General features: G+C 36.1%; 8 protein-coding genes and 1 long non-coding RNA gene across 10 annotated transcripts; 4 read left to right on the plus strand and 5 right to left on the minus strand.

Moving 5' to 3' along the window:
• On the plus strand, positions 2,245-3,373 carry LOC109124758 (40S ribosomal protein S25-3-like). Its single transcript, XM_010434099.2, has 4 exons — positions 2,245-2,356; positions 2,446-2,520; positions 2,694-2,828; positions 3,123-3,373. Exons 1-4 carry the CDS (start codon positions 2,354-2,356, stop codon positions 3,234-3,236), a joined length of 327 nt encoding a protein of 108 aa, XP_010432401.1. The 5' UTR covers positions 2,245-2,353; the 3' UTR covers positions 3,237-3,373.
• Positions 3,459-4,782, minus strand: LOC104716680 (F-box protein At2g16365-like). Of its 2 annotated transcripts, none has more exons than XM_010434098.1 (2): positions 4,640-4,782; positions 3,459-4,326 (listed from the first exon to the last, which is right to left on the minus strand). In XM_010434098.1, the coding sequence occupies exon 2, from the start codon at positions 4,251-4,253 to the stop codon at positions 3,549-3,551; it is 705 nt and encodes a 234-aa protein (XP_010432400.1). In that variant the 5' UTR covers positions 4,254-4,326; positions 4,640-4,782; the 3' UTR covers positions 3,459-3,548. The 2 variants fall into 2 exon arrangements, with proteins under 2 accessions (XP_010432400.1, XP_010432399.1); XM_010434097.1 differs by having other exon boundaries at positions 3,459-4,403.
• On the minus strand, positions 5,127-6,846 carry LOC104716682 (probable pinoresinol-lariciresinol reductase 3). Its single transcript, XM_010434100.2, has 5 exons — positions 6,506-6,846; positions 6,257-6,391; positions 5,864-6,101; positions 5,585-5,788; positions 5,127-5,497 (listed from the first exon to the last, which is right to left on the minus strand). Exons 1-5 carry the CDS (start codon positions 6,677-6,679, stop codon positions 5,331-5,333), a joined length of 918 nt encoding a protein of 305 aa, XP_010432402.1. The 5' UTR covers positions 6,680-6,846; the 3' UTR covers positions 5,127-5,330.
• LOC104716683 (transcription factor bHLH63-like) lies at positions 7,120-9,061 on the minus strand. The gene is made up of 7 exons (XM_010434101.2): positions 8,654-9,061; positions 8,301-8,555; positions 8,073-8,207; positions 7,895-7,966; positions 7,614-7,790; positions 7,452-7,522; positions 7,120-7,337 (listed from the first exon to the last, which is right to left on the minus strand). Exons 1-6 carry the CDS (start codon positions 8,957-8,959, stop codon positions 7,457-7,459), a joined length of 1,011 nt encoding a protein of 336 aa, XP_010432403.1. The 5' UTR covers positions 8,960-9,061; the 3' UTR covers positions 7,120-7,337; positions 7,452-7,456.
• On the minus strand, positions 11,646-13,350 carry LOC104716684 (3-ketoacyl-CoA synthase 18-like). Its single transcript, XM_010434102.2, has one exon. It carries the CDS (start codon positions 13,310-13,312, stop codon positions 11,795-11,797), a length of 1,518 nt encoding a protein of 505 aa, XP_010432404.1. The 5' UTR covers positions 13,313-13,350; the 3' UTR covers positions 11,646-11,794.
• LOC104716686 (3-ketoacyl-CoA synthase 17) lies at positions 16,508-18,160 on the minus strand. Its single transcript, XM_010434103.2, has one exon. It carries the CDS (start codon positions 18,129-18,131, stop codon positions 16,698-16,700), a length of 1,434 nt encoding a protein of 477 aa, XP_010432405.1. The 5' UTR covers positions 18,132-18,160; the 3' UTR covers positions 16,508-16,697.
• LOC104716687 (probable receptor-like serine/threonine-protein kinase At4g34500) lies at positions 19,220-22,795 on the plus strand. Its single transcript, XM_010434104.2, has 7 exons — positions 19,220-19,962; positions 21,310-21,414; positions 21,514-21,636; positions 21,724-21,894; positions 21,991-22,120; positions 22,209-22,418; positions 22,511-22,795. Exons 1-7 carry the CDS (start codon positions 19,406-19,408, stop codon positions 22,580-22,582), a joined length of 1,368 nt encoding a protein of 455 aa, XP_010432406.1. The 5' UTR covers positions 19,220-19,405; the 3' UTR covers positions 22,583-22,795.
• Positions 23,112-26,214, plus strand: LOC104716688 (cyclase-associated protein 1). The gene is made up of 10 exons (XM_010434105.2): positions 23,112-23,547; positions 23,642-23,810; positions 24,267-24,331; positions 24,499-24,799; positions 24,897-25,044; positions 25,131-25,240; positions 25,332-25,387; positions 25,477-25,533; positions 25,659-25,802; positions 26,017-26,214. The coding sequence occupies exons 1-10, from the start codon at positions 23,248-23,250 to the stop codon at positions 26,101-26,103; spliced, it is 1,437 nt and encodes a 478-aa protein (XP_010432407.1). The 5' UTR covers positions 23,112-23,247; the 3' UTR covers positions 26,104-26,214.
• Positions 26,251-27,095, plus strand: LOC104716689. The gene is made up of 2 exons (XR_756132.2): positions 26,251-26,417; positions 26,632-27,095. It is a non-coding gene; the product is annotated as an uncharacterized LOC104716689 (long non-coding RNA).

A 27,795-nucleotide genomic window follows, 5' to 3' on the forward strand; every position in this document is an offset into this window, starting at 1 on the left:
AAAAGAGTATGTGTGAGTAGAGAATGAGATACTAGGGTGATTAAGTAGAGTCTGTGGAGTCTGAGAAGTACTCGCAAGGGCAGCAGGAACAGCTCAAGAAGATGTAGATTGCAGCAAAACCTAACTTTTTGATTTGGGAATATAACTAAGCCTTAATTTTACCAAGTATGAAGCTAACTAACGGAGTTGCAAAAAGTGAAAAACACAAATAAATGAGTAATTTGCAGATATCCTTATAATTTGCAAAATCACATAATCTATATACATTTTTGGAGACATTTATAAAATAAATCTTGAAGTTGGCACTTATTTACAAGCATGTCATTGTCATTAAATAATTAATTTAATAAACAAATTAATTCTACTTATATTTGATTTTTTTTTATAGAAACTAAGTGTTTTAAAAGGTAACAAACATAATTGTAAATGTATACGGATTTCATCTCCTTATTTTATAAAGAGGTGAGTGAAGATGTATTGTTCTTTACAAATTTGAAAAAGTGATTTGATAAAAAGTGATTTTTAGCCTCACATACTATATTTTACTTTCACGGGTTTCATATAATGAGCTGCAGATTAAAAATCTTTGAACATGTTGCGTGATCCGCTTAGCATGGCGGATTTGGACTATAGAACCAACACTAAAACTATTAACAATATCCCTTATATAATAAAACGGAAGTACACTACATTTTTTTGTAGACTATATAATTTTAATAAGTTGGTTACAAATAGATTATAGATTAAGTTTATATTATTTGTATAGTATGCATTTATTGTTTCCAAAATCTTAAAGAAAATATTCTAAAGAATCATTTGATATCATCTAACTTACCATATTAATTTCCTTTATTAAATTATCCATCAAATAAAATCATTTAATATCTAACTTCACATATTAATTTGTTAATTATCATTATACTTCACCTCTCATTTTTATATATGAGTCTATTTTTATGAAACAAAGAAATTATCATATCATTTATTATAATTAAAAAATAGTTTTATTTCCGGATATAACATAAGTTGAATTTTAAAAAACAAATAGAAATGATTCAATTTATAAATATTCAAGTTTTATTAATATTTTTTATTAAAAATAATATCTATTGAATTAAAAAAATTTATTGAGTAACTGGTCAAAATTTGAATATTTAAATTCAATTTCATACTTTTTTGTTGAATTTTATATAATATAATAAAACATTACATAATTTATTTTGAAATATTTCTAAAATATTTAAACTTGATATTAAAGTTAGAAACTATAAATACCCTAAATTAGTTTGCTATAGCAATGTCAATAATATGTCACTATAATATGAAAGAATTTCAAAATGCCAAGTATATATAACAATATATTAAATTATTTAATAGAAAAACTCGCTTTTTAAAAACTAAATTTACAAAATTATGTCTTATAATGATATTCAAGTCATGAGTTAAAATATACATTTTTGAAATAACTTCACATTACATAAACTAATACAACATTTTAAAATATAAAAAATACAAAATTTAACTAGTGTATAGTACGCATACTTATCTAGAAATCATTAACAATATAAAACTTACAAAATAAGTGTCTTTTTCAAATCATCATATTTAGCATTTGATTTTATTGTATAATATTTTATCCAAAAAGACTTTTAAAATAATTACATAACTTATATTTTATAAAAAAAATTACTATATAAATAAAATGAATTTCAACCCGTGCTCTCTAGCACGGGTCTTAATCTAGTTACACATATTACAACACATTCTTAATATTCCAAAAAAAAAAAATGTACACACATAAAAATATACACTAACATACCATATATGCATATACCTTTGTTTAATTATAGAAAACAAAACTATGTATTTTAAAATTTTATATTCTATTTAATAACAAATTTAATGTAATTAGGTTATAACTATATAAAATATAAGAAGAAGAAACAAAATTCTGAACAAAATTATAAATTAATTAGATAAAATTTAATTAATTAGGAATTTGAAAATTAAATAAATTAAAAATTATTATTCAAAATATATTAATTTATAATTTATTCCTGCCGTGTATCAATTTTCGGGTGAAAACCTAGTTAAATGTTAAAACAAGATTTTAGAAAAATTTGTGACTAAGAAAAATACTGTATATGAAATGAAAGAGAATAATCTCCCAGTATACCGAATAAATGAAAACATATAATTTGAGAGGTTACTAATTTATTTAATAAAATCTAAAATAGGGTAACTTCCCCGTGAGAGAAGAGAGACTCAACTCGTCTAGGGTTTAATTTGCTCAATTCATTGTTTAAAAGTTGTTCATATCGTAGCGCCGCTCCTCTCTTGTCCAGATCCAACAATGGTGTGTGTCTGCTCTCTCACTCTCTTCACTATCCAAATTCTCTTTGTTTTGATGATCTTACTAACAATGGCTTCTCTGTCTGATTCTAGGCACCCAAGAAAGACAAAGTTCCTCCTCCTTCCTCTAAACCCGCCAAATCCGGTGGTGGCAAGCAAAAGAAGAAGGTCACCTTTTTTTCCTTCTAAAAATCCCATCTTTTGTCTCGCAGTTACTTATTCTGAAATCTGAATCATAAATTTGGATCCTTTTGATCTCTGGGTTTATCTCATTATGATCCCTTTTCCCCTGTTTTTTTCACTAAGTACTGATTATTACTTTTTTCTTTGGGAATGAACAGAAGTGGAGCAAAGGAAAGCAAAAGGAGAAAGTGAACAACATGGTTCTGTTCGACCAAGCAACCTACGACAAGCTTCTCTCTGAGGCTCCCAAGTTCAAATTGATCACTCCTTCTATCCTCTCTGACCGTTTGAGGGTAAACACCTTTACTTCAGTTCTGAGAGTTGGCAATTTTTTTGTCTGATAGAATATGGCACTGGTGACACTATTGTTGTAAACTGTGTTTTATTAGTACTTCTTGATAGATAACATCTAAGGGTCTTACTTGATAGCTTTGGATTATAATGGAGATTGCATTGTAAAGAGTGTTGTTAATGATACTTGAGCAATAATGTATGTAGGTGCCTTAACGTTTTTTTTTTTAATCTTTGAACACACATGACTTCTTGCTTTTTACTAGTTTTGATATAATCTCGTGAGATTGGTACAGATCAATGGATCGCTTGCTAGGAGGGCAATCAGAGACTTGATGGCTAAGGGAACGATCAGGATGGTCTCTGCTCACTCAAGCCAACAGATCTACACTAGGGCAACCTACGGCTAGCTTCTGGAGAATGTTTTTGCTGTTTTATCTATCTTTTATCCAATGTCTCTGTAGACCATTATCTTTCTAGAATGCACCTTTACTTGCAGACATTGGAGTATACTACTTTAATCTTATGAGAGATTTTGAGATAAAAAGATTGTTTTGAAACAAGGCTCTAGAAAATTTACTTATATCTCACACGGTAAAAACGATTACAACCAGTATTACTTATAGATTTTGCAGTCACATATCCAAGTTTATTTGAAGTAGGTAGATTATAGTTTTGTATTGTGTTCTGGCACCAGCAATATTGGCAATACATACATTTTTTCACCTTAAATCATCAGCATTCCAGACGAAGAGGGAGTTGGTCTTTCTACAGCCGGTCGGGTTTAAACCGCTCAGAGCCTTCTTCATCATTGCCATTGCAGCAATACTTGGAAACTGCTTCTCTAGTGCAGTGCCATGTGGGTTGACTTCTTGACCTCCTCTTGGTACATGAGTCTCTCCAGCTTTTGTCTTACACCATCTCTGAATCCATGGGCTAACGTCTTCTCCCATATTAAGAATCTTGATTTGTGATGTTGAGGGTATTTGATATCTTCTGGATCCGGGTTTGTTGTTTTCGATTATTCTGTGGAAGAAGTAGTTCACCTTCTTCCCTGATGGCCCCTCTTCGACAGCCATCATGCTCTCGGTTTCAGTTCCGCTATAATATGATGTGTTTGTCTTCAGACGTTTGACCTGTGATCTAGTGTTGGTTTCAGAGTCAGACCATATACGCTTGCACTCGCTGAGCAGCTTGGTGTTGTTGTTGTGAAAATGTTCCACATTCATACTTTGAGTAGCTGGACATGTTTCGCCTTCATCCCCATCTATCGAGGCATCTCTGTTGGCAACAATTGGCGGTTCATTGTTCATGTCAGGTATGAGTTCGACACTTGGAACAGCTGAATCAGGATTAGGAAATAGATCAAGAACTCCACTCAACATTTTTCCTTTTAGCTTCATGGAACTTGTTGACGCTTTCACCATTTCACCATCTTCCCGTAAGTTATGCTCCTTGGAGCACTTCCCATCTCTGTTTCTACGAGTCCAACGACTTAACCTGGCAGGTTGATAACCATGAACACAAATCTGTGTGTTAATCTTGCTTAATCCCATAACATGTTCAGACATTTGTACCTAAAAGGCATTGGATCTCATAAGTCACAATTTAAATCTCTCCTGTCAAACATTAACACTACTAGCTCTTGTTACAATCAAGTTTCACAAAATAAAGGAAAAGAAAGCAATTTCTATCACACTACTATAATTGGTTAAAGAAATCGAGGCAAACAAGAAAAGAGTAATCACAAAACTGAGTGCGTCGAAAAATTAAGAATGTTAGAAAGTGAAGCGGACATGGAAAGAGATGTTACAGAGTAAGTAAGTGGCCGGATACGTGGAAGAACAGAAGGAAACTTGAAGACGAGGTTCGATTTTGTCTTGAAGCAAATGTGTCTGTCTGTGTTAAGGTTGGAAGAAAACGTAAAGAGAGAGGCCTTATTAAAAAAGAAGAGGCTGAGAAATAAAGGTAAGTCTTGTCGGGATCACTAGTTCACTCCATTCTCTTAAACCTCGTATTTTTGGATACGCTCTGAGAAAGTGAGAATCACATTCTTTTAATAAAATTATTTATTTTAGTTACGTTTTTGACGTGTTCCATTGTGTGCCATAGTTGCTTCCTTTAGCGCTGTTTCTATCGCAAGTTAACTTAAAGTTCATTCTCAACAACATCTAAAAAATCTGTGATCCTCAACTCAAACTTTACTACTATAGTCGACAAAGCACATTTTTTTGCGAGTTATTTCTGTAATTTGTACATTCCAAGACATGGAGGCTTGAACTTATGATCTTGATACCATGTAACTGATAAATTTGGTTCTTTTAATCATCATCAAAATTTCAGAAGCAATTGTCTTACACTCTTTCCAAGCACAGATCAATTGGGTAAAAATAATACTAGAGAGATGGGTTCCTCAAGAAACAGAAATGTTACAGAAGTGTAAAGAGATCTCTGAAATACTATGAGACAAAATGTGATTGCCTTTTTGCTATTTGGTTAGAATCCTAGCGAAGAGTATGAAGAAACTCGCTCACGGTCATGTATTTGACATCAGGGTAAAGCTCAGTACCATTCACCCCACCTGACGACTCGATATCGAAGTATGTATGATCCCCTTTGATAAAGACAGAGTATATGAAGACCATCTCCATGTTATCCGGATACGGAGTCTCTGCATCATAAAAACAGAAAGCTGAAGTTAGAAAAGTTTCTGCAAATTGAAGGCAGATGTTGGTAGTAGATGCGCTGATGGTTGCACCTTTGATCTTCTTGAGAAGTTGATTCTCTGTAACAAAAGTTTTCTCAAGCTTCTTCTCAATCTTGCCCTCCCAGAGATGAACAAGATCATTCATGGAACATATGTTTTCGGGTGGTCTTAGGTACAAGGTTTTATTCAGTGTTCGAGGATCATCTATCGTTTTGATGGTAAATGCCGCAACATCAACGTCATTCACGAATACAGCTATACACAAAAACACACAGAAACACTCAGTTTCAGACCTCACAAGAATGTATATTTGAGTAAAAAAGGACAAACCTTTAACGTTTCCATCTCCAAAAACTGTGGCTTTATCGATTGGAGGAGAATGAAGACCCGGTTGCACAAGCGAAGGAAGTAGAATTCTCATGAACAATCCGCAGCAAATGTATGTATACGGAATACCCTCTGATTCAATCATACGCTTGATCTGAGATTTCTTAGAATAGAAACCGTGATCAAGATCTGAGACTTGTGTTTTATCAGGATTTGCTCCATATTCAGCAGGAATAAACCTCTGCAAAAAAACGTAACCACAATGTCCAATGCTCTAGTCAGAGAGAGATCTATTCTACTTCTATCATCATCATTCATCAGCCCAATAATGCACATTTAAGAAAATCAGTTTCATTGCTTATACAAAGATCAATGGCTTAGATACGAAGAAGAGACCTTGATAGAACCAGCTTGTTTGATGACTTTGATGAGGAGTTTCTGATCAAGAACATGTTTTGATGGGATTGCAGAGATCACCACATCTACTTTACTCACTGCTTCCTCTAAGCTTCTTTCATCCTCTAATGAACCCTAAACCCATTTAATACGAAATCCAAATCAAACGAAGCAAAAAAAAAAAGGTCAAAACTTTGAGATTACAGAGTATTTTCAAAGAGAGAGAGAGAGAGAGAGAGAGAGAGAGGCCTTGAGGAGAGTAACGCCGGCGTCGGAGAGAGATTTCAGGTTATCGAAGAGAGTAGAGTGTCTGGAGAGGGCGAAAGTCGGGTGACCCGATTGGATGCTGAAACGGGTCAAATAGTTCCCTAATCGTCCTGTTGCTCCGATGATCAAAACTCTGCTCTTCTTCTCCTCCTCCATTTAATACTATCCGTACAAACTCGTGGTATAGAGGATTTAGGGTATTTGAGTTGCTTGCAACGGGTTTGTTTGGTTGGTCATAGGTTTTATAATCATCTCACTCAGAGTTCTCGTACTTGGTAAGCAGACACAACATCGTTTTGGTAAGCATTAAACATAGATTTTTTTTCTTTTTTACTTTTTTGGTTTTCAACCACAACATATTTATATGGACATTGAAACAGAAAAATCGAGAGGCTTTGTTAATTATTATCTTTTTCATTTAGTTTGCTAGAAACTTTCTTTTCTTATTCGTCAGTGTTCACTAGATTTTATTATTTGGATCATTTTTTTTTTGGCTTTGTTAAAAAAAATCAACATAATTATTACAGATTTAGCCCATAGAGGCATAGACCATAGAGGCCTTTTGGCATTGTATCAAAAAGAAAAAATCATATGGATGACAGACGAGAACACACATTGGAAAGACAAGTGAGATTATAGACAAATACTGTATACACTCTTTCTTTTGATACATAAAAAATAATGAGCGGCAAATCTTAAGTCATTCTAGTGAAATTAGTAATAACAGCTAGTATAAGCTTGCTCTCTATATCTCTTCCGATGAATAATAATAATCCTCCCACTTGAAACATATAAGTTGTCTTGTCCAGAGAACCTGCACAGTTAAATCTTGTATCTGTAAGTTTTGAATATAGGTAGGGTATTTAAACTTGTCCTATAGCATAATAACTCAAAAAAATATATGCAAAAATATCACTATTGATTATACCTTAATCAGACTCCTAAACTTCCATAAAGATTCTGCACATGAGAGTCCCACATCGAAGGAGCTTGGCCATTCTGTGACATAATCAAACAACTTCTTTAACAAAAGATTTAAATTAAATGATACTAGATCACAATGAAAGAGAGTAACCAACATATGACGTACGTTGAAGCATGACGACAGTGGATCAGAACTGGTGGTATCCACTTGCTGCATTGGATTGAAATGGAGATAACCGGAACTAACCATCTCATTAGAATAACCGGAATTAACCATCTCATGAGAATAACCGGAATTAACCATTTCAGGAGATGGCACTACTGTCATTGGAGTTGAGGCAACCTGGTTATGATGAATCACATGGCTTACTTTAGCTTATCTAATTATAACCTTTAAAGTTTACTTTTTTTTTTTCATATAAAACACAAACAAATCAAAATACTAACCTCTTTGGCAAAAATGTCATCCATATCGAAATCAGGCCTTGGATTCACAACTGCTAGTTTCATCGATAAGAACTGTTTCAAACAATATCAGATATATTAGTGTATAACAAATTAAGAAGATAATACATATTTTAATCTTTAAGATGTAATTTTTACTGTCAGAAGGTGAAATTTATACCTCAATCTGTCTCTGGAGTGACTGAACATAGTTAATGATTTCATCAAGCATCCCTGCTTTGCCTGTGATCTTGTCGCAACCAGGAACCAAATCTTGTAAAAACTTCATCCTCTCGCTTATCTTTTCTCTTCTAACCTATAATAACACAATTAAATAACTAAAAACAATTAGTCTCAAATTATACAAAGAAAACATTATTGTCTTAAATAGAATGAGAGTCTTTCTTACTCGCTCTGCTATGCTGTGACTATCAGTGGCTTGGCCTCGTCGTGCACGAACATGAATATAATCCGTTTTCTGTATCGTCACTTTTGATGAATCGTTAGAGTAACTGTTTTCTTCTTTCTTGGCTTTGTTTTTCATCTTCTTGATGCTTTTTGTGCTCCCATTGTTTTGCTCTGTTAGTTTCGACTTCTCATCTTCTTCTTCAACTTCATCTTCTCTGTTCATCATCAATATCTTCTTCTTCTTCCCATCACAATCCTGCAAATAAAAGACAGAAACGGATAAATGAAACCTCAAAGTAAGATCTGTTTTCTATTTCTTTTTTAGTTCAATAACAGAGCCACATATATACGAACCTTGGTCTCTGTATCAAACTTCCTTTTCTTGAAATTTCCAGTCCCAATCATCGTTTCCGGCGAGATAGAGAGTCTTGGATCACCTTCCACCGTCGTCTGTCCGTAAATCATCGGAAGATTCAAACCGTCCGTCCCAAGAAAGCCGTCAATCACGCCGCCGTTAATCATCGAAGAATCGGAGAAGAAGCCGGCGAGAGGAGAATCGAAGCCTGGATTGAGGTACTTGAGATGAGCCCTTTGTCGCTCTAAGACCGACATGTCCGTATTATAGTCGAGCAAAAGATCAGCTTCTATAGCTCCATTCATCTTCTTCTTTCTTCTTTGGATTCAGAAAACAAACTTGCAGTGTGAGAGAAAGATAGAGTGAGAAATAGGAAACAGAGTAAAGGTAAGGTGAGGGTAGAAGAGGAAAGGATTATTTATAGCAAAAAAAAAAAAAAAAAAAAATCAGCTATGTACACTTAGTCCAAATTCATCGCATCAAATAAGGTAGGCCCAAGTACAAATCTGGAANAGAAGAGGAAAGGATTATTTATAGAAAAAAAAAAAAAAAAAGAACATCAGCTATGTACACTTAGTCCAAATTCATCGCATCAAATAAGGTAGGCCCAAGTACAAATCTGGAAACTTTATATGTTTCGAGATAATTGCGTTTTGGGATGACTGAAAAAATAACACACAGAACAAAATAATGACATAATATATATGCAATGTATTATAATATTTATTGGATCTTGATTCACTAAAGAAAGGAGGATAAGCTCAGGGGGATGTCTATTCCAATTGGTGTGTGTGTCTTCTTTTAGGTTTCAACTAAACTTTTCTTTCGTAAAGGAGCACGTGAAAGTCACGTGTGCTGTTGTTTTATTGTAACACAATGAAAGGAAATTATTCCTAAAGTTTACATGATAATGCGTAACAACTGCATCGATCGTATAGTCTTTTATCTTAGAAAGCTAAGTAAAAAAAATGAAATCCATTACTTTAGATTGGTGCACTAGACATTTTCACTTCAAAAGGGTAAGAAAAATACACTTTACCTACTCCGGTCTTGATTTGGCTATGATGCATTGTTCACATGAATTTATTACACAAGACCTGACAAGACGCTTTTATGAATCTTGTTATTCAGATCGATCCATGCGTCTGATCGCCATGCTGTATTGGCTTACTCTCTATTGTGATAGGCTGATACTGAGACGGTGCGAGAGAGAGAATGCCACGTGATCGCCATGCCCTTTGTATGCAGAAGCCCCATCACATAAATTACTCACAAGTCACAAGTTAGTTTTTAGTCTTAGATCACTTTCACCGATTTCGGTGAGCAAATATTTTCTGAGAAAAGGACCTCTCCATCATTAAAGTATGGCATTGTTTAGGTTCTCAAATATTTTCATTTATCCTACTTTTTTCTTATTTTTAAGTTATATATGAACAACCTTTATGTGATTGAAGTAGGGCTGAGGACATGAATTCTTCTCGAGTCTAGGATAAAAATCCAAACTTTTTTTCCGGCTTAGTCCAATTTTTTTATTAAGCTTTTTAAGCAGATATATGGAGTTAGTAAGATAAGAAAAAGGGGAGGGTGTAAAGTTGTTAGAAACAAATGAAATGGTCGTTGCTTTTTGATGTGATGAATTTGGACTAAGTCCATAGAAAGATGAAGGCTATTTCCCTATCATCATACTAATACTATACAATATACATGCGTTGATGCATACACTTATAAAAAGTAAGTGTCACACACCTAATTTGTGGGTTCCCCATCCTCTTGTATGTATATGCTCATAAATACATGCATATATATAGATGTGTCGACATGTATGTAGATTTTGACACTTGATTCGGTTTCGGTGTGTTGATCTGGAGTAATAATTATATTATATATTACATATTTATCATACAAATATGTGTGTAAGTGTTGTTACTATATATGACAGTGACATATCTATACATATGTCTATACAAAATTGCACATATGTCTATACAAAATTGCGTATGGGGAAGTTCTTAGAAATCATCAATGTAGAGAATGGAACAATAATGAGGAGATATCCGATGGTCATGATTACATGATGGGATCCCAATTCCTACATCTCTTCTCCTATATATATTATAAAATTATACTACTAAGGAGAAATGTTTATATATTTCTATTTTCTATGCAAATATATATCTTATAATTTAATTACTGTCATAGTTATTAGTATTAGGCTATTAGGGTATTAGCTATAATAATATCAACATAATATACATGTTGCAAAAAAAAAGCGTCATAAGTTAAAGTAAAAAAACACACCTAATTTCAAAGGAAGCTTAAGTTGAAATGCACAAATCAATTGTGACAATGTGTATGAATTACATGTGCAATGTAACTAATGTCATAATTAATAGATCGCCGCCACAATTAACTAATGACATTAGTTACATTTGTAGAAGAAGCTCTTCTAAACCACCCACTTCTTTCTCTAGACGGTCAGGCTCTAAAGCCCGCATTTTTTGAAAATTACATGTGCAATGTAACTAATGTCATAATTAATAGATAAGGTGAGCCTCAGCCAAAAAATATATTAGCAGTATGATTTTTTTTTGTTTTCTGATGTAGGCTCATCGGGGACTGCTCCAACTCTCTGACACATATCATTTTTCATTATTCAACTATCAATTGAACTATATGGGCTTCCTTGCTTCTTTTTTTATTTGATACCTAAACAATTCAAATATGCATTTATATATCTAAATCTCAAATACAGGAATGTAACTTTTCCAACAATAACAGGTGGCAAACAGAGCTGACGGGGAAAAAAAACAGGTGGCAAACAGAGCAAACAATCTAAAACCTCTAGAAACACCAAAGAGATGTTTAATTTTAAACACGTTTTAAATAATTATGTTAGTATGGAAAACACGTTGATTGGTTGGAAGATTTAAAAACAGAAGGAAAATAAAAAGATGATTGAATTCTAAGTTAGGTTATTAAACGGTCCACAACTTAAATAGAAGAATGGAAACACCCATGTGTTTCTTTATTTATAACGAAAAAGAAAGAACACATTAAACATTATCAAATCATAACCAATAATTAAAAGAAAGAAGGAAAGAAGAAAAAAACACTAAATTGTTAACACTCAGATAGATGAATTAGGTCCGACCGTTTTTGACATGAGTCTCTGATTTTGATGAATCAGAATCAATTTGAACCGGATATCTATCGATGCAATGTTCCCAAGGACTATTCGCCGAAGCCTTGACATTGCATAGAGCCACCCAAACCGCACTGTTACACTTAAACCCTGACCCTAAAGCAATCTGCCAAGCTCTATTCCCTTTCTTCATCCTTCCTTTTGCTTCTATGTATGCCAATTCATACCAAATTGAGCTAGACGAAGTATTCCCAAATCTATGTAACGTTGATCTAGATGCCTCCACATCGATTGGCGATAGTCCTAAGCTCTTCTCAAGCACATCGATCACGGCTCTGCCTCCCGCATGAATACAGAAATGGTCGATAGCAAGCTTGAAATCCGGGACGTAACAGTGCTTGATCTTGTCCTTCAAAAGTTTCTTGGCGATGAAGGTAACTAAAAACAGAAACTTTTCGCTTAAAGGAAGAATCAACGGACCCAACGTTGCTATGTTTTTCTTAAGCGCTGTCCCCGCAACAACGGTTATGTCCTTTGACAGACAAACTCCGATTTTACCGCCCTCATCGTCTCCTTGTTGCACACATCGAAAAGACTTGTCATCAGCTCCGGTATGCGTTCGAACAGTATGACATAGCTTGTACTTGGACCGTCTCCGATCTCCCAGTTTGTTGGAGAGCAAAATCGCTGCCCCACCAACACGAAACAAGCAATTGCTAACCATCATGGATCTGTTTTCGCCAGCATAAATGCCTTGAGTGATGTTCTCAGTGCTCACCACAAGTGCATAAGTGTTTTTATGAACATGCAACAAGTCCTTTGCAAGATCAATGGCGATGACACCAGCACTACAACCCATTCCTCCGAGACTAAAGCTTTTGATGTTGCTTCGGAGCTTGAAAGTGTTAACGACCATCGCAGATAGCGAAGGAGTTGGATTAAACATGCTTGAGTTCACCACAAGTATACCAATCTCTCTAGGGTTTACTTTGGTGTTCTCGAATAGCTTTTCTAGCGCACCGATGATTACCTGCTCTGTCTCTTCACGTGAAGCTGCAAAGGTCTTTTGTGGGGGCACGTTAATGAGTCCCTGGGGACTGTACGTTTCATCACCTAGACCTGAACGTTCTTGAATCTTCCTCAGGAAATCAAGCGAGGATGGATCATCGCATGCCACGTTCCGTGAGGTATCAGCTTTTCTTATTTGGTAGAAAATATCCATCGCCTTGGAAACACTAACTTTGAGATGCGGTGGTGGAAGGTAGCACGAGTAGTCAACGAGGTAAACCGGTTTGGGCCGGGTTACAATGTAGAGAACCAAACCGAAAGCGGTGAAAGCAAAGAGTAAAATTACGGTTATAAGGTTGTGTTGGAGATGGGAATAGAAGTGGTAGAGATCGTTTGCTGTAAGCTTAGAGGCTTTTCCGGCAAGTAACGCCGTTAACGGAAACAAGCAAAGGTTGAAAAAGTTGGTTAGAACGTAATGGTAAAGGAGCTTTGCGTTAACGGACGTCATTGCTCAGTTTGTGTCGGAGAGTATGATAGAGAGGAGCCGTTAAGAGGTATTTGTATGGATCCTTTTTTGTGGTCCGTTACGATTTGCAAGCATGCATATAGACATGTGTATATTCACACTCATGCAAGCATACACATTGAAATAAATTACTAGTCCACTGAAAGTTGCCAAAATAAGGTAAATAGTCCACTCTGCAATATTATATTGCCAATATATACAGAGTGTTAAATTTATTTCGTCCAAGTTTCATTTTCCAATTTTGAAAATTTGGAGCAAAAAAAAAAAGAATGTACTGGTTCTTCAACGTTGCCTACAATATGTTGATGCATCTATTATTACAAAAGAGTATGATAAATTTTTTTTGTTAAAAACAAAAAAAAAATAGTTTATGAGTGGTGCTCAATACGATACATGTGTATTAAATAAATACTTGAGGATGTTTTAGGGGGATTCGTGTTCGTAGATTTGATTGGCTGAAAGGCCATAGTCGATTAGCCTCTGACTAAATAGCAGTTATGGGATGAATGTTTCTCGGGAACGAGTTTTATTCGCAAAGTCTGTCCCCGAACTAGATCAGTAAATAAATCAGGTGGAAGTTTAGTTAAGGCCAAATACTTTGAAATACTATAATATTTGCATAAATATTAAGAATCAGACCCTATAGAACACTAATTAATTGCATCAAACTATCCGGACACTGATTTTTTTTTTTAATTGCAACTATCTTTAAAATAAGTCATCTCTATAATAAGATTCACCACACCTAAGGGGCTAAGAGCAATCACACATATAATCACTTAGTTTAACCACTTTCAAATTCATTTTTTATAAGTCCTTTATATATATTCGTGATCTTGGTGATCATAATCAGTTGTGTTTCTCTCTATTTTTATCTCGTGACACACATGCTTTGGACCTGGAACACCATGAGCACACTGATCCAGTGATTGTTTAACCTTTTTTTCTTCTTCATATTTTTTTTGGGTAGTTTTTTAGTGCCTATAAAGGCAAATGGTCATACACTAGTGTTGTACCCACGATTCGTCATCTCGGATAACAGGCAGAGGGTCTGGGCCGGGCACGCTAAACGGGTCAAAGGTGTAGCGCTGGTCAGCCCATCAGGCCCAAAGAGAAGAAGAGAGCGCGGAGAGGCGTCATATTAGTCAGCTCGCAGTTCGACCTCGGTCAAAGATTCCAGCATTCAAGTGAATTAATTAGGACGCGAGAATCGTGTAAAATTAATTACGCATTAATTGGGTAATTAATTGGTCTGTATAAATATGTAAGGGGGGGGAGTCTTTGTGGGGGATCGAATATTTTTTCTCTCAGACAGTAATATACAATTTTAGCATTCAAATAGTCTCTTTCAATTCGGAACTCTTAACGGTGATAAACTCCTCCATACATAAATCACTTCGGAAGGAGAAAACTCCTCTCAGTCCCACAACTAGCACATATGAATGTAATTGAGTAAACTCTAAAGGATCTCCAATCTCCTTTTTGTTACTCTTGTGATAAATTTCCGTTTTTCTATCTTTTTTTTTTTATTGGTTGCAACTCAAATAAGAAAAGGATTCAACTTGAGAGCTCGTGGGGAAAAAAGGAAACAATCACAATTTCCTTTTCTAAATTTGCTTAAAGTTAAAAGAAAAGAAGAAAAAATAGCCGTTGCTTATATTAAATACATTCATACACTCGGCTCATTATTATTAGTCATTAGGTTAAAAAATCTCCAAATCATTCATTCATTCTCTCTTCTTCTTTGTAAAACCATCAAAGTTTCTCCAAATCTCTCTTCTTCTTCTTCTTTGAGAAACCAAATCCAAAGCTTTGCGTTGGTGATCTCTGTCAAGATCGGAGGGGAAATCATATCAGACTCTGTTCGTGATTGACTGATCGCCATCCCCATGTTAATCGTGACAACATCTTCATTCGATCGAGATTGATTCCAGGTCAAGTCTTCTCCCTAATCTCAAACAACCACGAACAGAGATGATCTCTGCATCAACTTTATTATCCCTTTGATATTTGATCGGAGCATCTCTTTTCGTGATTGATCTCTTACATTATCGTCATCCGATCGTACGTGATCGATCTTAATTAATTAGGTCAAAATCTGCTCTACGATCACCGAAACGTTTTCACACGGTGGATTGATCTGATCTAATGCGGTAAAGAGGAAAACATCTCTGTTCAATCGAGATCGATTCCAGGTCAAAAAAAGTCTTTCTTCTTATTCATTCGATCAAACTTCTCAAACTCTCTCTTTTTTCTTCTACTTATTCAGCTCTGTTCGTGTTTTAACCATCTGTCAAAGACGGCTCAAGGATGCGAGAATGCGGGAACGAGGACGAGTGAGAGTAGTGAACCAGTCATGATCCTGTGTGTTTGGTGGTGTTTCCATGGTTCCGACTATTCATTCAGTCATCTGAAGCTGATGAGAATCGATCAAATCTTGTGTTTCTTCCACATCACAACCAGAGGTATATTGCTTTCTTTATTTCCTTTCCAACTAATAATTTTTTTTATTTTTTATTTTTATTTTCAGACTTTAAACTAAATTTAAGGTTTTTATAACCAATCTTTTCATATAGTATATTTTTTATTGACAAAAAAAGTTTTCAAACTTAAGCGTTAAATTGGAATAAGCTTGGTGTCACAAGTCTAACATGTTTTCGAGTGTTCTAAATTTAACCCTTAAAAAGTTCTTTCACAAATAATATTTTATGTAAAAATTGTTTTAAATTTTTTTAACTAAATTTTTTTTATTATACAAAATATTTTATTAACAAAAAAAGTTCTAAGACTTCAGAGTTATTTGAATACGCTTGATGACTAACCCGACTTGGCATCCCGTCTTCCTCAGATCCGTAAGCTTGGTGTTGGTGTCATAACCCGACTTTAATTTGAATACATTGAAAACAAACCGGATTGATTTACAAAAAAAAAAAAAACAAACAAACAAACAAATTTAGTATCCCCGTCCTTATAAGAGTTCGTAGGTTTTGGTGTCATAAGTTTAGCATTTTTTCATTTATTCTAAATTTAACACTTAAGTTTAATTTTAAGGTTCTTTGTAAGTAAGTAAATTGTTTTGATTTTTCTAACTCACCATTTTTATTTCACAAATGATTTAATTTTTCCAAAAAACTAAAATTTTAAATTTTAATAGGTCAACACTTTTGGTCCTATCTTTTGACTTCATAACCATTCTTGGTCATTAATTAAGGGTTACCTTTATACACAACATATACAAACATACATTAACCTTCCACTGATTTTCTTGACCCCTTGGTAAAGAACAAAAGATATAAGAGTTAACCTTTTTTTTTTGGTACATGGAGGACTAACCATGTTTCCAGACCAATCTACCGTTCTTACGAGTTCAAAGATCGATCTTAACCGGATATCTATCGATGCAATGTTCCCAAGGATTTTTAAACGAGGGCTCGACATCGCGGAGAGCCACCCAAACCGCGCTGTTACATTTAAACCCGCTTCCAAAAGCAATCTGCCAAACTCTGTTCCCTTTCCTCATTCTTCCTTTGGCTTCCGTGTAAGCCAATTCATACCATATAGAGCTCGAGGAAGTGTTTCCAAATCTGTGCAGTGTCATTCTAGACGCCTCGACATGTCTTGGCGAAAGCTTTAAACTCTTCTCTAGTTCATCGATCACGGCTCTACCTCCCGCGTGAATACAGAAATGATCAAAGGCAAGCTTGAAATCGGGTATGTAAGGCTTCTGTTTCTTGGCGTTGAACAGTCTCTTAGCAACAAAAGTCGCAAAGAAGAGGATCTGCTCGCTTATAGGAAGAACCAGAGGACCCAAAGTGGTGATATTAGTCTTCAAAGCTTCTCCGGCTATAGCCATAAGATCTTTCGATAAAGAAACTCCGGTTTTTAAACACTCGTCTTGTTCTTGGTACACACAACTGAATGCTTTCTCATCAGATCCTTTATGAGTCCTTACCGTATGAACAAGCTTATACTTGGAGCGTTTTCGATCCAAAGGCTTGTTGGAAAGCAGAACCGCAGAGCCACCAACTCTAAACAAGCAATTAGGGATCAACATTGCTTTCTTGTTACCAAAATACCAATTCTGAGTAATGTTCTCAGTACTAACCACAAGAGCAAAAGTGTTCCTATGTATCTGTAACATGTCACTAGCGAGATCAATCGCGATAACACCAGCACTACATCCCATTCCACCAAGGTTAAAGCTCTTGACGTTTCCTCTTAGTTTATACTTGTTAACAATCATGGCGGATAAAGAAGGCGTAGGGTTAAACAAACTACAGTTCACAACAAGAACACCAATCTCTCTAGGATTGATTTTGGTATTCTCGAAGAGGTTATCGAGTGCACCGAAGATTACCTGCTCTGCTTCCTCACGCGCAGCGGCCATAGTGGGACGCGGCGGGGTGCAGTGAATAGACTCCGGTAAATAAGTCTCTTCTCCGAGACCGGATCGAACCAAGATCTTTCGTTGGAACTCAAGCGACGATTCGCTGAAATCTTGAATCAAACTAGAGTTATTCATGAATTTTTGGTAACTAACTTTTTGATCCGACGGTGGTAAGTAGCAGGAGTAATCGACAAGGTAAACGGATCTAGGTCGTGACATGAAGAAGACTGTGCATCCGAATATGGCGAATGTGATAAGGGAGATGACTCCGACGAGATTGTACTGGAGCTGGTTTAGAGTTAATAAGGAGACGTTCGTGAACAAAACCGCCATTACAAGAGGGACGAGCATGAACTTCAAAAAGTGAGTAATCAGGTAGTGATAACCAAGCTTGACGTAGTCTTGGGAGTCCATGGAAACTTGTTGCTGATGCTGGTGAGAAACTGAAGCTGGATGTGTGTGCGCGTATATATAGACACTGAGAAAGAGAGAAAGATGAAGAGAAGAAATATCGTAAGGGGAATGTATTGTGTTTATAGAGACAGACACACCATTAATTTTTCTCTCCTGGTTGGGTGGAGTTTGATATAACTAAAAAACAGAAACAAGTCGCCATTAATGTATTTTGGCATCATGTGCATTGGCCAACTAATGGGAGACGTAGGGTGCAAATGGTTGCACAGTTCAAAAAGTTGAAGGAGTTAGAAAAAAATTATTCAACCAAATTTCACCATTTGAATGGAAGAGGTTGAAGAAATTGAAAATAATTATTCAACCCATTCAACCTAAAAAGTTGAAAAAATAAACTAATCCTAGTGCAAAAATGTTCAAGTTGTTCAACCACTATTTTGGAGATGAATGGATATTATTCAGCCCAATTTTGTTCAAACTTAAAATTTTCAATTCTTTCAATTTTAAGCAACCATTTGCAGCCGTAATGAGCAAAGAGTTAATAAGCTTTTTTTGGTTTTTATAGGAAAACAGAGAAGAGAAGATTTTTTGAATCGATTTCTAAATTTTCCAAATTTATAGGGAAAAAAGGGTATCTTTTTTTTTTTTTTTAACAAAGGGAAAAAAGGTATCTTAACGGAGAATATGGACGTGAAATAAGCATGGGCTAAGGCCCAATTATTTAGTAAAAATCACTGGATCTGTATTTTAAAATACACAGTACTACTGGTGTTACTATAATTTTTTTTTTTAAGATCCCAAAGAGAAAGGTATAGTATTATTGTCCAATAGCATGTCGGGAACACCAACATTATATACTAAAATTATTATTTTAAACGATTTCGATAACCCAACGGCGTAAGATTGAATGCAAATCCAGCTATTAAATACAGATCACAAATTCTCTATTTCAATAAAAACCAAATTAATATAGTTAGACTAAGACTATCATTAACATTAAACAACTAGACATTAATACTCCTCGTTCGGTGGCAATATCGTAATAAACAGCGAAACGCAAGCCTTAAAATAAAAAACACACTCAGTTTCTACCCGTTGAGCTCTCTGTCTTGTCTCTCTCAATTTTATTATCGTCATCATCCTCTTTTGTTTCTTTTCTCCTAACGTTTCTCTTTCTTCTTCGAACAATCTCCAAAACTTTTTGTTTTTTTGTTTGAGAAGAAAGAACCAAACTATTACACCAAGAGAAGAGTTTAGTTTAGTCTTTGTTGTTCGCGATGTCGGACTCTGGTTCTTCTCACAAGTCCTCCTCCACAAAGTTACCTTCAATATTGGGACTAAACATCTACATAGTTATCGCGATATGTTCTGTTTTCATACTCTTGATCTCGGTCCTCATCTTCCTCTTCGTCTGTCTGAACCGAGTCTCACGCGCTCGTAGAATGCGTGTGAAACACAGCTCAGGCTCGATCCCGCTTGTCTCCAAGGAGATATCGGAGATCAAGAAGACGGTCGGAAAGTTTATTAGAAACTCCGACGAATCAAAGGGTAAGATCGGAAACGAAGCTGTCGTCGTGGTTCCCGCATCGAGCAAAGAAGCGACGACTACGAGTACGAGTGGTGGGTTTGACACTTTGTCGGTGGCTTCGAGCGGTGGTGACGTTGGTCCCGAGGTGATGGGATGGGGAAGATGGTATAGCTTGAAAGATCTGGAGATCGCGACGCGTGGCTTCTCTGATGAGAACGTGATCGGTGAAGGAGGTTACGGCGTCGTTTATAGAGCTGATTTCTCTGACGGTTCTGTCGCCGCCGTCAAGAACCTCCTTAACAACAAGTAAGTAGTTTTGTTTACTAATTTCAGATTAGATCATTTTTGAAAAAAAAGTTCAGTTTTTCGAAATTTGGATCTTATCCCCCTCTCTCTCTGGTGGTACATAACATTAAATTATTCATTCCTCATGTCTGACAAATTTTATTCATTTACTTCAATTCACGGACTCCGTGATTGTTGGGTCAAGGCTTCATTGGTACTTACTTACTAGTTACTACTACTTGGTTTTTTTAAAAATTGCTTTAAATGTTGTCTTCTTCGCTCCTTTCCACCCCAAGAAAATGGCGAAACTTTGATCTTTTAGTATTTCTCCGACAAGTGTTTAATTAGATAACACATTATCCGGATTAAAATTATTTCACTGAGAGTTTGACTTTCAGTGATGTAACCATTTTATCTCCTGAATTAGTAACTTCAATATATCTAAATTACAATGCTTACTTAGTTCCAGAGGCATTTCAGAGAATATATTTCCGACCATTGAACTATATAATTGCTGTTATCTTTTAGGTAGGTGTAGTGAAGCTAAAAGAGTAAAACAAAAGGAAAAATTAATTAGTTGTGTGCTTTGTTCTTTATTCTCTACTAATGCTTTCTTTTAGGCGCTGTTCGTTTCATCATTTAGCATTTACATCTAAATGATCTATTTAAATGATACATCTTAATGGTTCATCTCAATGTCAAATGATCCAACAAACAAGATAAAAAAATAGTTCATTTGGATGGTTTATCAAGAATTCCCTTGTTATTTTTGGATGAACCATCTCCATCCAAATAGTCCAATTAGAATCATCCAAATGAGTTTTAAAATTTTGCCTAAAATTTTAAAACTCATTCAGATGATCCATGTGAATGATTCTGGATGATGCTCTTTTTTTGACAAAAACGAACAACATTTGAATGGTTCATTCAGATGGTCCATCCAAATGAATAAACGAACAAGGCCTTAATCTTTTCCTTTTCTTTTGACCTCTTTTGTTTTAGTTGTTACCTTTTTTAGATGATGAGATGGTCTCACTGGGTCTATGACTTTTGAATCTGTATGATTTGATTTTATGATTTAATCAATGTAATGGATAAATCTTCTGTTTAGGTAGCAAGATTGCAGAAATCTATTATATTGATAGTTAGGTTGAGCAGATTCAGGTTGTTGGTGGCAGGACAACCACTGCAAGTTTGATGCCATTTTAAAAAGAAATATAATAATTGTTTTGGTCCTGAGAGGAGCCATGGATGAAACTTTTTTTGGCTTCTTGTTTACTCTCTCACAGTATTGTTTTATAGTAAACATTTTATAAGATATAATAAAATGAATCTGCTAAATTGATGGTAAAACATAACTTTCTTCAGGGGTCAGGCAGAGAAAGAGTTCAAAGTTGAAGTGGAAGCTATTGGAAAAGTAAGACATAAGAACTTGGTTGGTCTGATGGGATATTGTGCTGACAGTGTTCAAAGGTGCCAAAAACATACCAACTCAAATGAATTAGTAGTAGTAAACTCTAGTTTGTATTTAATCTAACAACATTTTTTACTTCTTTCTTTGTTCTTGATAAGGATGCTTGTGTATGAATATATTGATAATGGAAACTTGGAGCAGTGGTTGCACGGTGATGTAGGTCCGGTTAGTCCTCTTACGTGGGATATCCGCATGAAGATTGCTATTGGAACAGCAAAAGGGTGCAGTTTCTTTTGTTCTTTCTTCTTCTTTTCGAATTGCATTCTATCTGCAAGAAGGCACTTAAAACCATATCTTTTGATGAACAGGTTAGCCTATTTACATGAAGGGCTTGAACCTAAGGTTGTGCACCGTGATGTGAAATCTAGTAACATCTTGCTCGATAGGAAATGGAACGCGAAAGTGTCTGATTTTGGTTTGGCCAAGTTATTAGGATCTGAAACAAGCTATGTGACAACTCGTGTTATGGGAACTTTTGGGTATATATATATACCCTCTCTTCTTTCAATTATTCAAACGCAGATTGTGACTTCACACTGATTTTTCTTAACATTCTTTTGTGAAAAAATCTACAGATATGTTTCACCGGAATATGCAAGTACTGGTATGCTCAATGAGTGTAGTGATGTCTACAGTTTCGGTGTTTTGCTCATGGAGATGATTACAGGAAGAAGTCCTGTAGATTATTCAAGACCGCCTGGCGAGGTATTTATATTTGAGAGCTTTTTGACTAATAACCCATTCCTCCTCCCAAGAACATATGCAAATATCTGTTTGTTGAAACATTTTTCAGATGAACTTAGTTGATTGGTTTAAAGGAATGGTTGCAAGTAGACGTGGAGAAGAAATTATAGATCCTAAAATCAAGACCTCACCACCACCAAGAGCTTTGAAAAGAGCTTTGCTTGTTTGTTTGCGTTGCATAGACCTTGATGCTAGTAAACGACCAAAGATGGGACAAATCATTCACATGCTTGAAGCTGAAGACTTCCCTTTCCGTCCTGTAAGTATAAAAAAAAAGCTAAAAAGAGATTTTAGTAATGCTTTATGGCTTTATGCAATTAACTGATTTCAAAAGTTGTATGTGTCTCACAGGATCACAGATCAAACCAGGAAAGAATGACCGAGAAAGCTTCAATGGCAAACAAGAATGTCCATCACGGTTGAGTATTCGTTACACATCCACAAATTGATAGATGTTTCCATGTTTTATTAATTCTTAAAATTGATGATTGATATGCCTAAAGGAAAAAAATTGGAGAAATGAGATTAGATATATGAGGATGGAATTCAGATTTAAGGCTTGTATTTTGTATATAACATATATGTAATGTATAAATAAATTAGTGAAACTCTATAAAGAATGTTACATTCCTTCTCTTTTGGTTTGCCTAGACAGGCCATGTGAATATTTCACTTACAGGTTTACAGCATCATAAACTGGTTCAACTCAAAATTTAAGCCACATTGACCCGGACCAAACCAGAATTTGGTAATTTGGTTTTCATAGAAGAAGAAGAACTGATTAATTGGCGTTTAAAACTAAACCGATCTCAAACCGAAATTATGCTAATGACCGGGATTCGGACAAATCGGATCCGGTTCGGGTGGAGCTGAAAACAGATGTGTCGGAATTCGGATCCGACAAACCACGACCACTCCACTACCTGCGATTGGTGAAACTATCCAAGAGTCGCCACGTGTCATCACATATTCTCCTGACATCTCCCCCCATCATCATGAAACCCACATAGCAAAAAAGGGAAAACAAAATCCACATTCTTTAAAAGTCGATTTCATCTCCAGATCTGTGTGATTCGAGGAGCGAAAACATGGAAGAGGATTTGATTAAACGTCTTGAAGCTGCGGTTACGAGGCTTGAAGGGATCTCAAGCAACGGTGGAGGAGGAGGAGTTGTTTCTGTTTCCCGCGGAGGAGATTTCTCAATCGATGGTGATGTCGCATCGTCCGATCCTTCGATTCTGGCTTATGACGATCTGATTTCTCAATGTGTTGGTAGGGCTTTAAGCGCTGCTGAGAAGATCGGTGGAGTTGTTCATGATGTGACGAAGATTGTCGCCGAAGCATTTGCTTCGCAAAAGGAGCTGCTTGTTCGCATCAAGCAAACGCAGGTATGTTTGCTTGAGTATTTTTGGGTGTGATTAAGATCGTTTCGTTTTTGGTGCGTCTTTGTGAATATTTTGGTATTGTTGTGATTCGAAACAGAAGCCTGACCTCGCTGGATTGGCTGGATTTCTAAAGCCGTTGAATGATGTTACAATGAAAGCTAATGCAATGACTGAAGGCAAAAGGTCTGATTTTTTCAATCACTTGAAGGCTGCTTCCGATAGTTTATCTGCATTGGCTTGGATTGCTTTCACTGGCAAAGATTGTGGTAAGCTGAGAGAGAGAGAGAGAGAGAGAGAGAGAGAGAGAGAGAGAGAGAGAGAGAGAGAGAGAGAGAGAGAGAGAGAGAGAGAGAGAGAGAGAGAGAGAGAGAGAGAGAGAGAGAGAGAGAGAGAGAGAGAGAGAGAGAGAGAGAGAGAGAGAGAGAGAGAGAGAGAGAGAGAGAGAGAGAGAGAGAGAGAGAGAGAGAGAGAGAGAGAGAGAGAGAGAGAGAGAGAGAGAGAGAGAGAGAGAGAGAGAGAGAGAGAGAGAGAGAGAGAGAGAGAGAGAGAGAGAGAGAGAGAGAGAGAGAGAGAGAGAGAGAGAGAGAGAGAGAGAGAGAGAGAGAGAGAGAGAGAGAGAGAGAGAGAGAGAGAGAGAGAGAGAGAGACATCATGTTGGAAAAGTTTCTAAATTTATGAATTTTGTGATTTCAAAATTCTCTCTTTGTTTTTTTCCCTGCAAGGTATGAGCATGCCCATCGCTCATGTGGAAGAAAGTTGGCAAATGGCTGAGTTTTATAACAACAAGGTGCTAATCTTTAATCATCTCTATGCTTTCATATGTTATGATGTTATGGGATTATGAAAAAACAATAGGGAACAAGGAGAGTTACTTGATTAGGTTGTAGAATCCTATATTGCTCTTTAATGCTCTTTGCACATTGTTAATTCTGTGATATCCATGTTCTTCGTCAGGTTCTGGTTGAGTACCGTAACAAAGACGCAGATCATGTGGAATGGGCTAAAGCCTTAAAAGAACTTTACGTACCTGGTTTAAGGGATTATGTTAAAAGTCAATACCCCTTGGGACCTGTATGGAATGCATCAGGGAAACCTGCTACTGCTACTGCTCCTGCCAAGGCTCCACCCGGTGCTCCTGCTCCTCCACCAGCACCCATCTTCAGTTCTGAATCTTCAAAGCCATCATCATCGTCGAACCAGAAACAAGGGATGTCTGCTGTTTTCCAGCAGCTCAGCTCGGGTGCTGTTACCTCAGGTAGGTTTGATGTTGTATGTCTTCATATTTCTGGCGTAGTGTCTATTTTGGAATGTGAATCACAAGTAGCTTATTATCCTTGTGCTTTGCTTCCCAGGTCTTAGAAAAGTGACGGATGATATGAAGACAAAGAACCGTGCTGATAGATCTGGAGCTGTTAGTGCCATTGAGAAGGAAACCCGTGCCAGTAAACCAGCCTTCTCAAAAACTGGACCACCGAAAATGGAACTTCAAATGGGTCGCAAGTGGGTTTTACTAACAATTCCTATGATGGTACATAACTCTGGTAGAAATGCTATAGTACTGATTGCTGCTTCTACTGTATTATTAGGTGGGCTGTTGAGAACCAGATTGGGAAGAAGGACTTGGTCATCAGCGAGTGTGATTCCAAACAGTCTGTGTACATATTTGGTTGCAAAGATTCCGTCTTGCAGATACAAGGTAACTTTGCGGCATTCCAACCTCACTGTGAAAAGTTTGGATATCTACTCAAAAATCTTTGAGGCCCTTACTGTTGCTGCATAATCTGTAGGAAAAGTGAATAACATCACCATTGACAAATGCACCAAAATGGGTGTTGTTTTCACGGTGAGTGGAATAATAGTCATTCCTCTTACATTCCTACAGTATACAGTTATGTGATTTCTAATAATGTAAGATATAACATGTCTGTATAGGATGTTGTTGCTGCATTTGAGATTGTGAATTGCAACAACGTAGAAGTGCAATGTCAGGTTTGTTTTCTATAATCTATAAGCTTTTCAAATGGTAGCAGATATATCTTTTTAAAGACTATATATCTTTTTGTCAAGACACTGATTGCTCTTCGTTTGTCTTTACTCATCTATGGCTAATCTAGGGTTCAGCTCCCACAGTTTCTGTGGACAACACAACTGGCTGTCAGTTATATCTAAACAAAGACTCATTAGAGACAGCGATAACAACAGCCAAATCGAGTGAGATCAATGTAATGGTGCCCGGTGCTACCCCTGATGGAGATTGGGTACGCCTTTACTCTCTTTGTAACCATGAAAACGTTTTGATTTTCTGGTATTCTTCAAACTTTATACACCAAAAAACGAAATACTTCTGGAATCTGGTTACTGTTGGTTGATACAAATATTCAGAAGCCATTGGTTGTGTAACCAGAAACCTAATGTGTATGACACTGTGTATGGTAGGTATTATTCTCATATTGTCTTGTTACAACATTGTAGGTGGAACATGCGCTGCCTCAACAGTACAACCATGTGTTCACGGAAGGGAAGTTTGAGACAACACCGGTCTCGCACTCAGGTGCCTAAACCAAGGAGAATCTATTTGCACTCTGGGTTTTGCTTGAATATCATGCTTTTTTTTTTATATACTCATATATTTGGTTTCTTCAGATTGTTATAGAGGAGAGAATCTGTTTGTTTATTNTCAAGACACTGATTGCTCTTCGTTTGTCTTTACTCATCTATGGCTAATCTAGGGTTCAGCTCCCACAGTTTCTGTGGACAACACAACTGGCTGTCAGTTATATCTAAACAAAGACTCGTTAGAGACAGCGATAACAACAGCCAAATCGAGTGAGATCAATGTAATGGTGCCCGGTGCTACCCCTGATGGAGATTGGGTACGCCTTTACTCTCTTTGTAACCATGAAAACGTTTTGATTTTCTGGTATTCTTCAAACTTTATACACCAAAAAACGAAATACTTCTGGAATCTGGTTACTGTTGGTTGATACAAATATTCAGAAGCCATTGGTTGTGTAACCAGAAACCTAATGTGTATGACACTGTGTATGGTAGGTATTATTCTCATATTGTCTTGTTACAACATTGTAGGTGGAACATGCGCTGCCTCAACAGTACAACCATGTGTTCACGGAAGGGAAGTTTGAGACAATACCGGTCTCGCACTCAGGTGCCTAAACCAAGGAGAATCTATTTGCACTCTGGGTTTTGCTTGAATATCATGCCTTTTTTTTTATATACTCATATATTTGGTTTCTTCAGATTGTTATAGAGGAGAGAATCTGTTTGTTTGTTTGTTGGTTGGTTGGTTTTTGTCTTGTGTCTCTGTCCCCTAATTTTGGGTATGGAGGTTCTTTGGCCTTTTGATTTATATGATCTGAGCATCCTGTGTTTTGTTCGTCCTTGAGGTTTTGGATTTGGGTTTCTCCTTTCTTTGCTTTTGCGCTTGTTCTGAGCTATTGACTGTTGACATTGCGCACAAATCAAATCATGGATAGGAAAAAGTTGCAAATCCTGTTTTTGGAATATGCAATAATTTTATGTTATTCAACCTTTTTGGGTTTTGTTTTGTTAAGAACTTGTTAATGTATATAGGATATGATGTGAACACAGTAAAGAAAATCTTGAGAAAAGTATGGATGACTTTAAAAATACAGAATAGAAGTTTTAGTAAGTCAACATAATAATTGATTTGAACATTGTAAAATCACAAAAGCTAAGAAAAGTTATTGGTGGTGAAACGTGAAGAGTGGGTTACTCTATTGGGAAATAGCATGTAAAAGGGGAATACTGTCATCTACTTTTTGAGGAATTAATTTTTATTTTCTACATTGCATGAACCTTATTTGCGTATGCGCTCATACAATTAGTATCCCATCCATTCTCTTCAACTAAAAGATATCAGTAAATGTTCCAACCTTTTTTTGGTACTTTGACTCCTACATCCTAACTAATCTAATCATTTTACTACCAGCAACAACAATGAATAATGTAAAAGTTTTTAAGTCGTATTTACGAAATTTGGCTTTGGACTTAACATTTAACAACGTTGAGATTAAGGCAAAGGTACTTGTGGCACAAAATACTCAAGCAAACTCAAAAAGATATATTACTTCAAATTTCTCTGCAGAAAGTTTCCTCATCGGAAAGTAGCCAATTTTTTCTTATTACAAAATATAATAAGACCGAAACGAAGAAGACTTTATACCTCAAAAGTCTCTGAAACTAACAACAGAAGTCAGCACGTGTAGTGTG

The sequence above is a fragment of the Camelina sativa genome, chromosome 10 (genome assembly GCF_000633955.1).
Source record: "Camelina sativa cultivar DH55 chromosome 10, Cs, whole genome shotgun sequence".
NCBI lineage: Eukaryota > Viridiplantae > Streptophyta > Magnoliopsida > Brassicales > Brassicaceae > Camelina > Camelina sativa.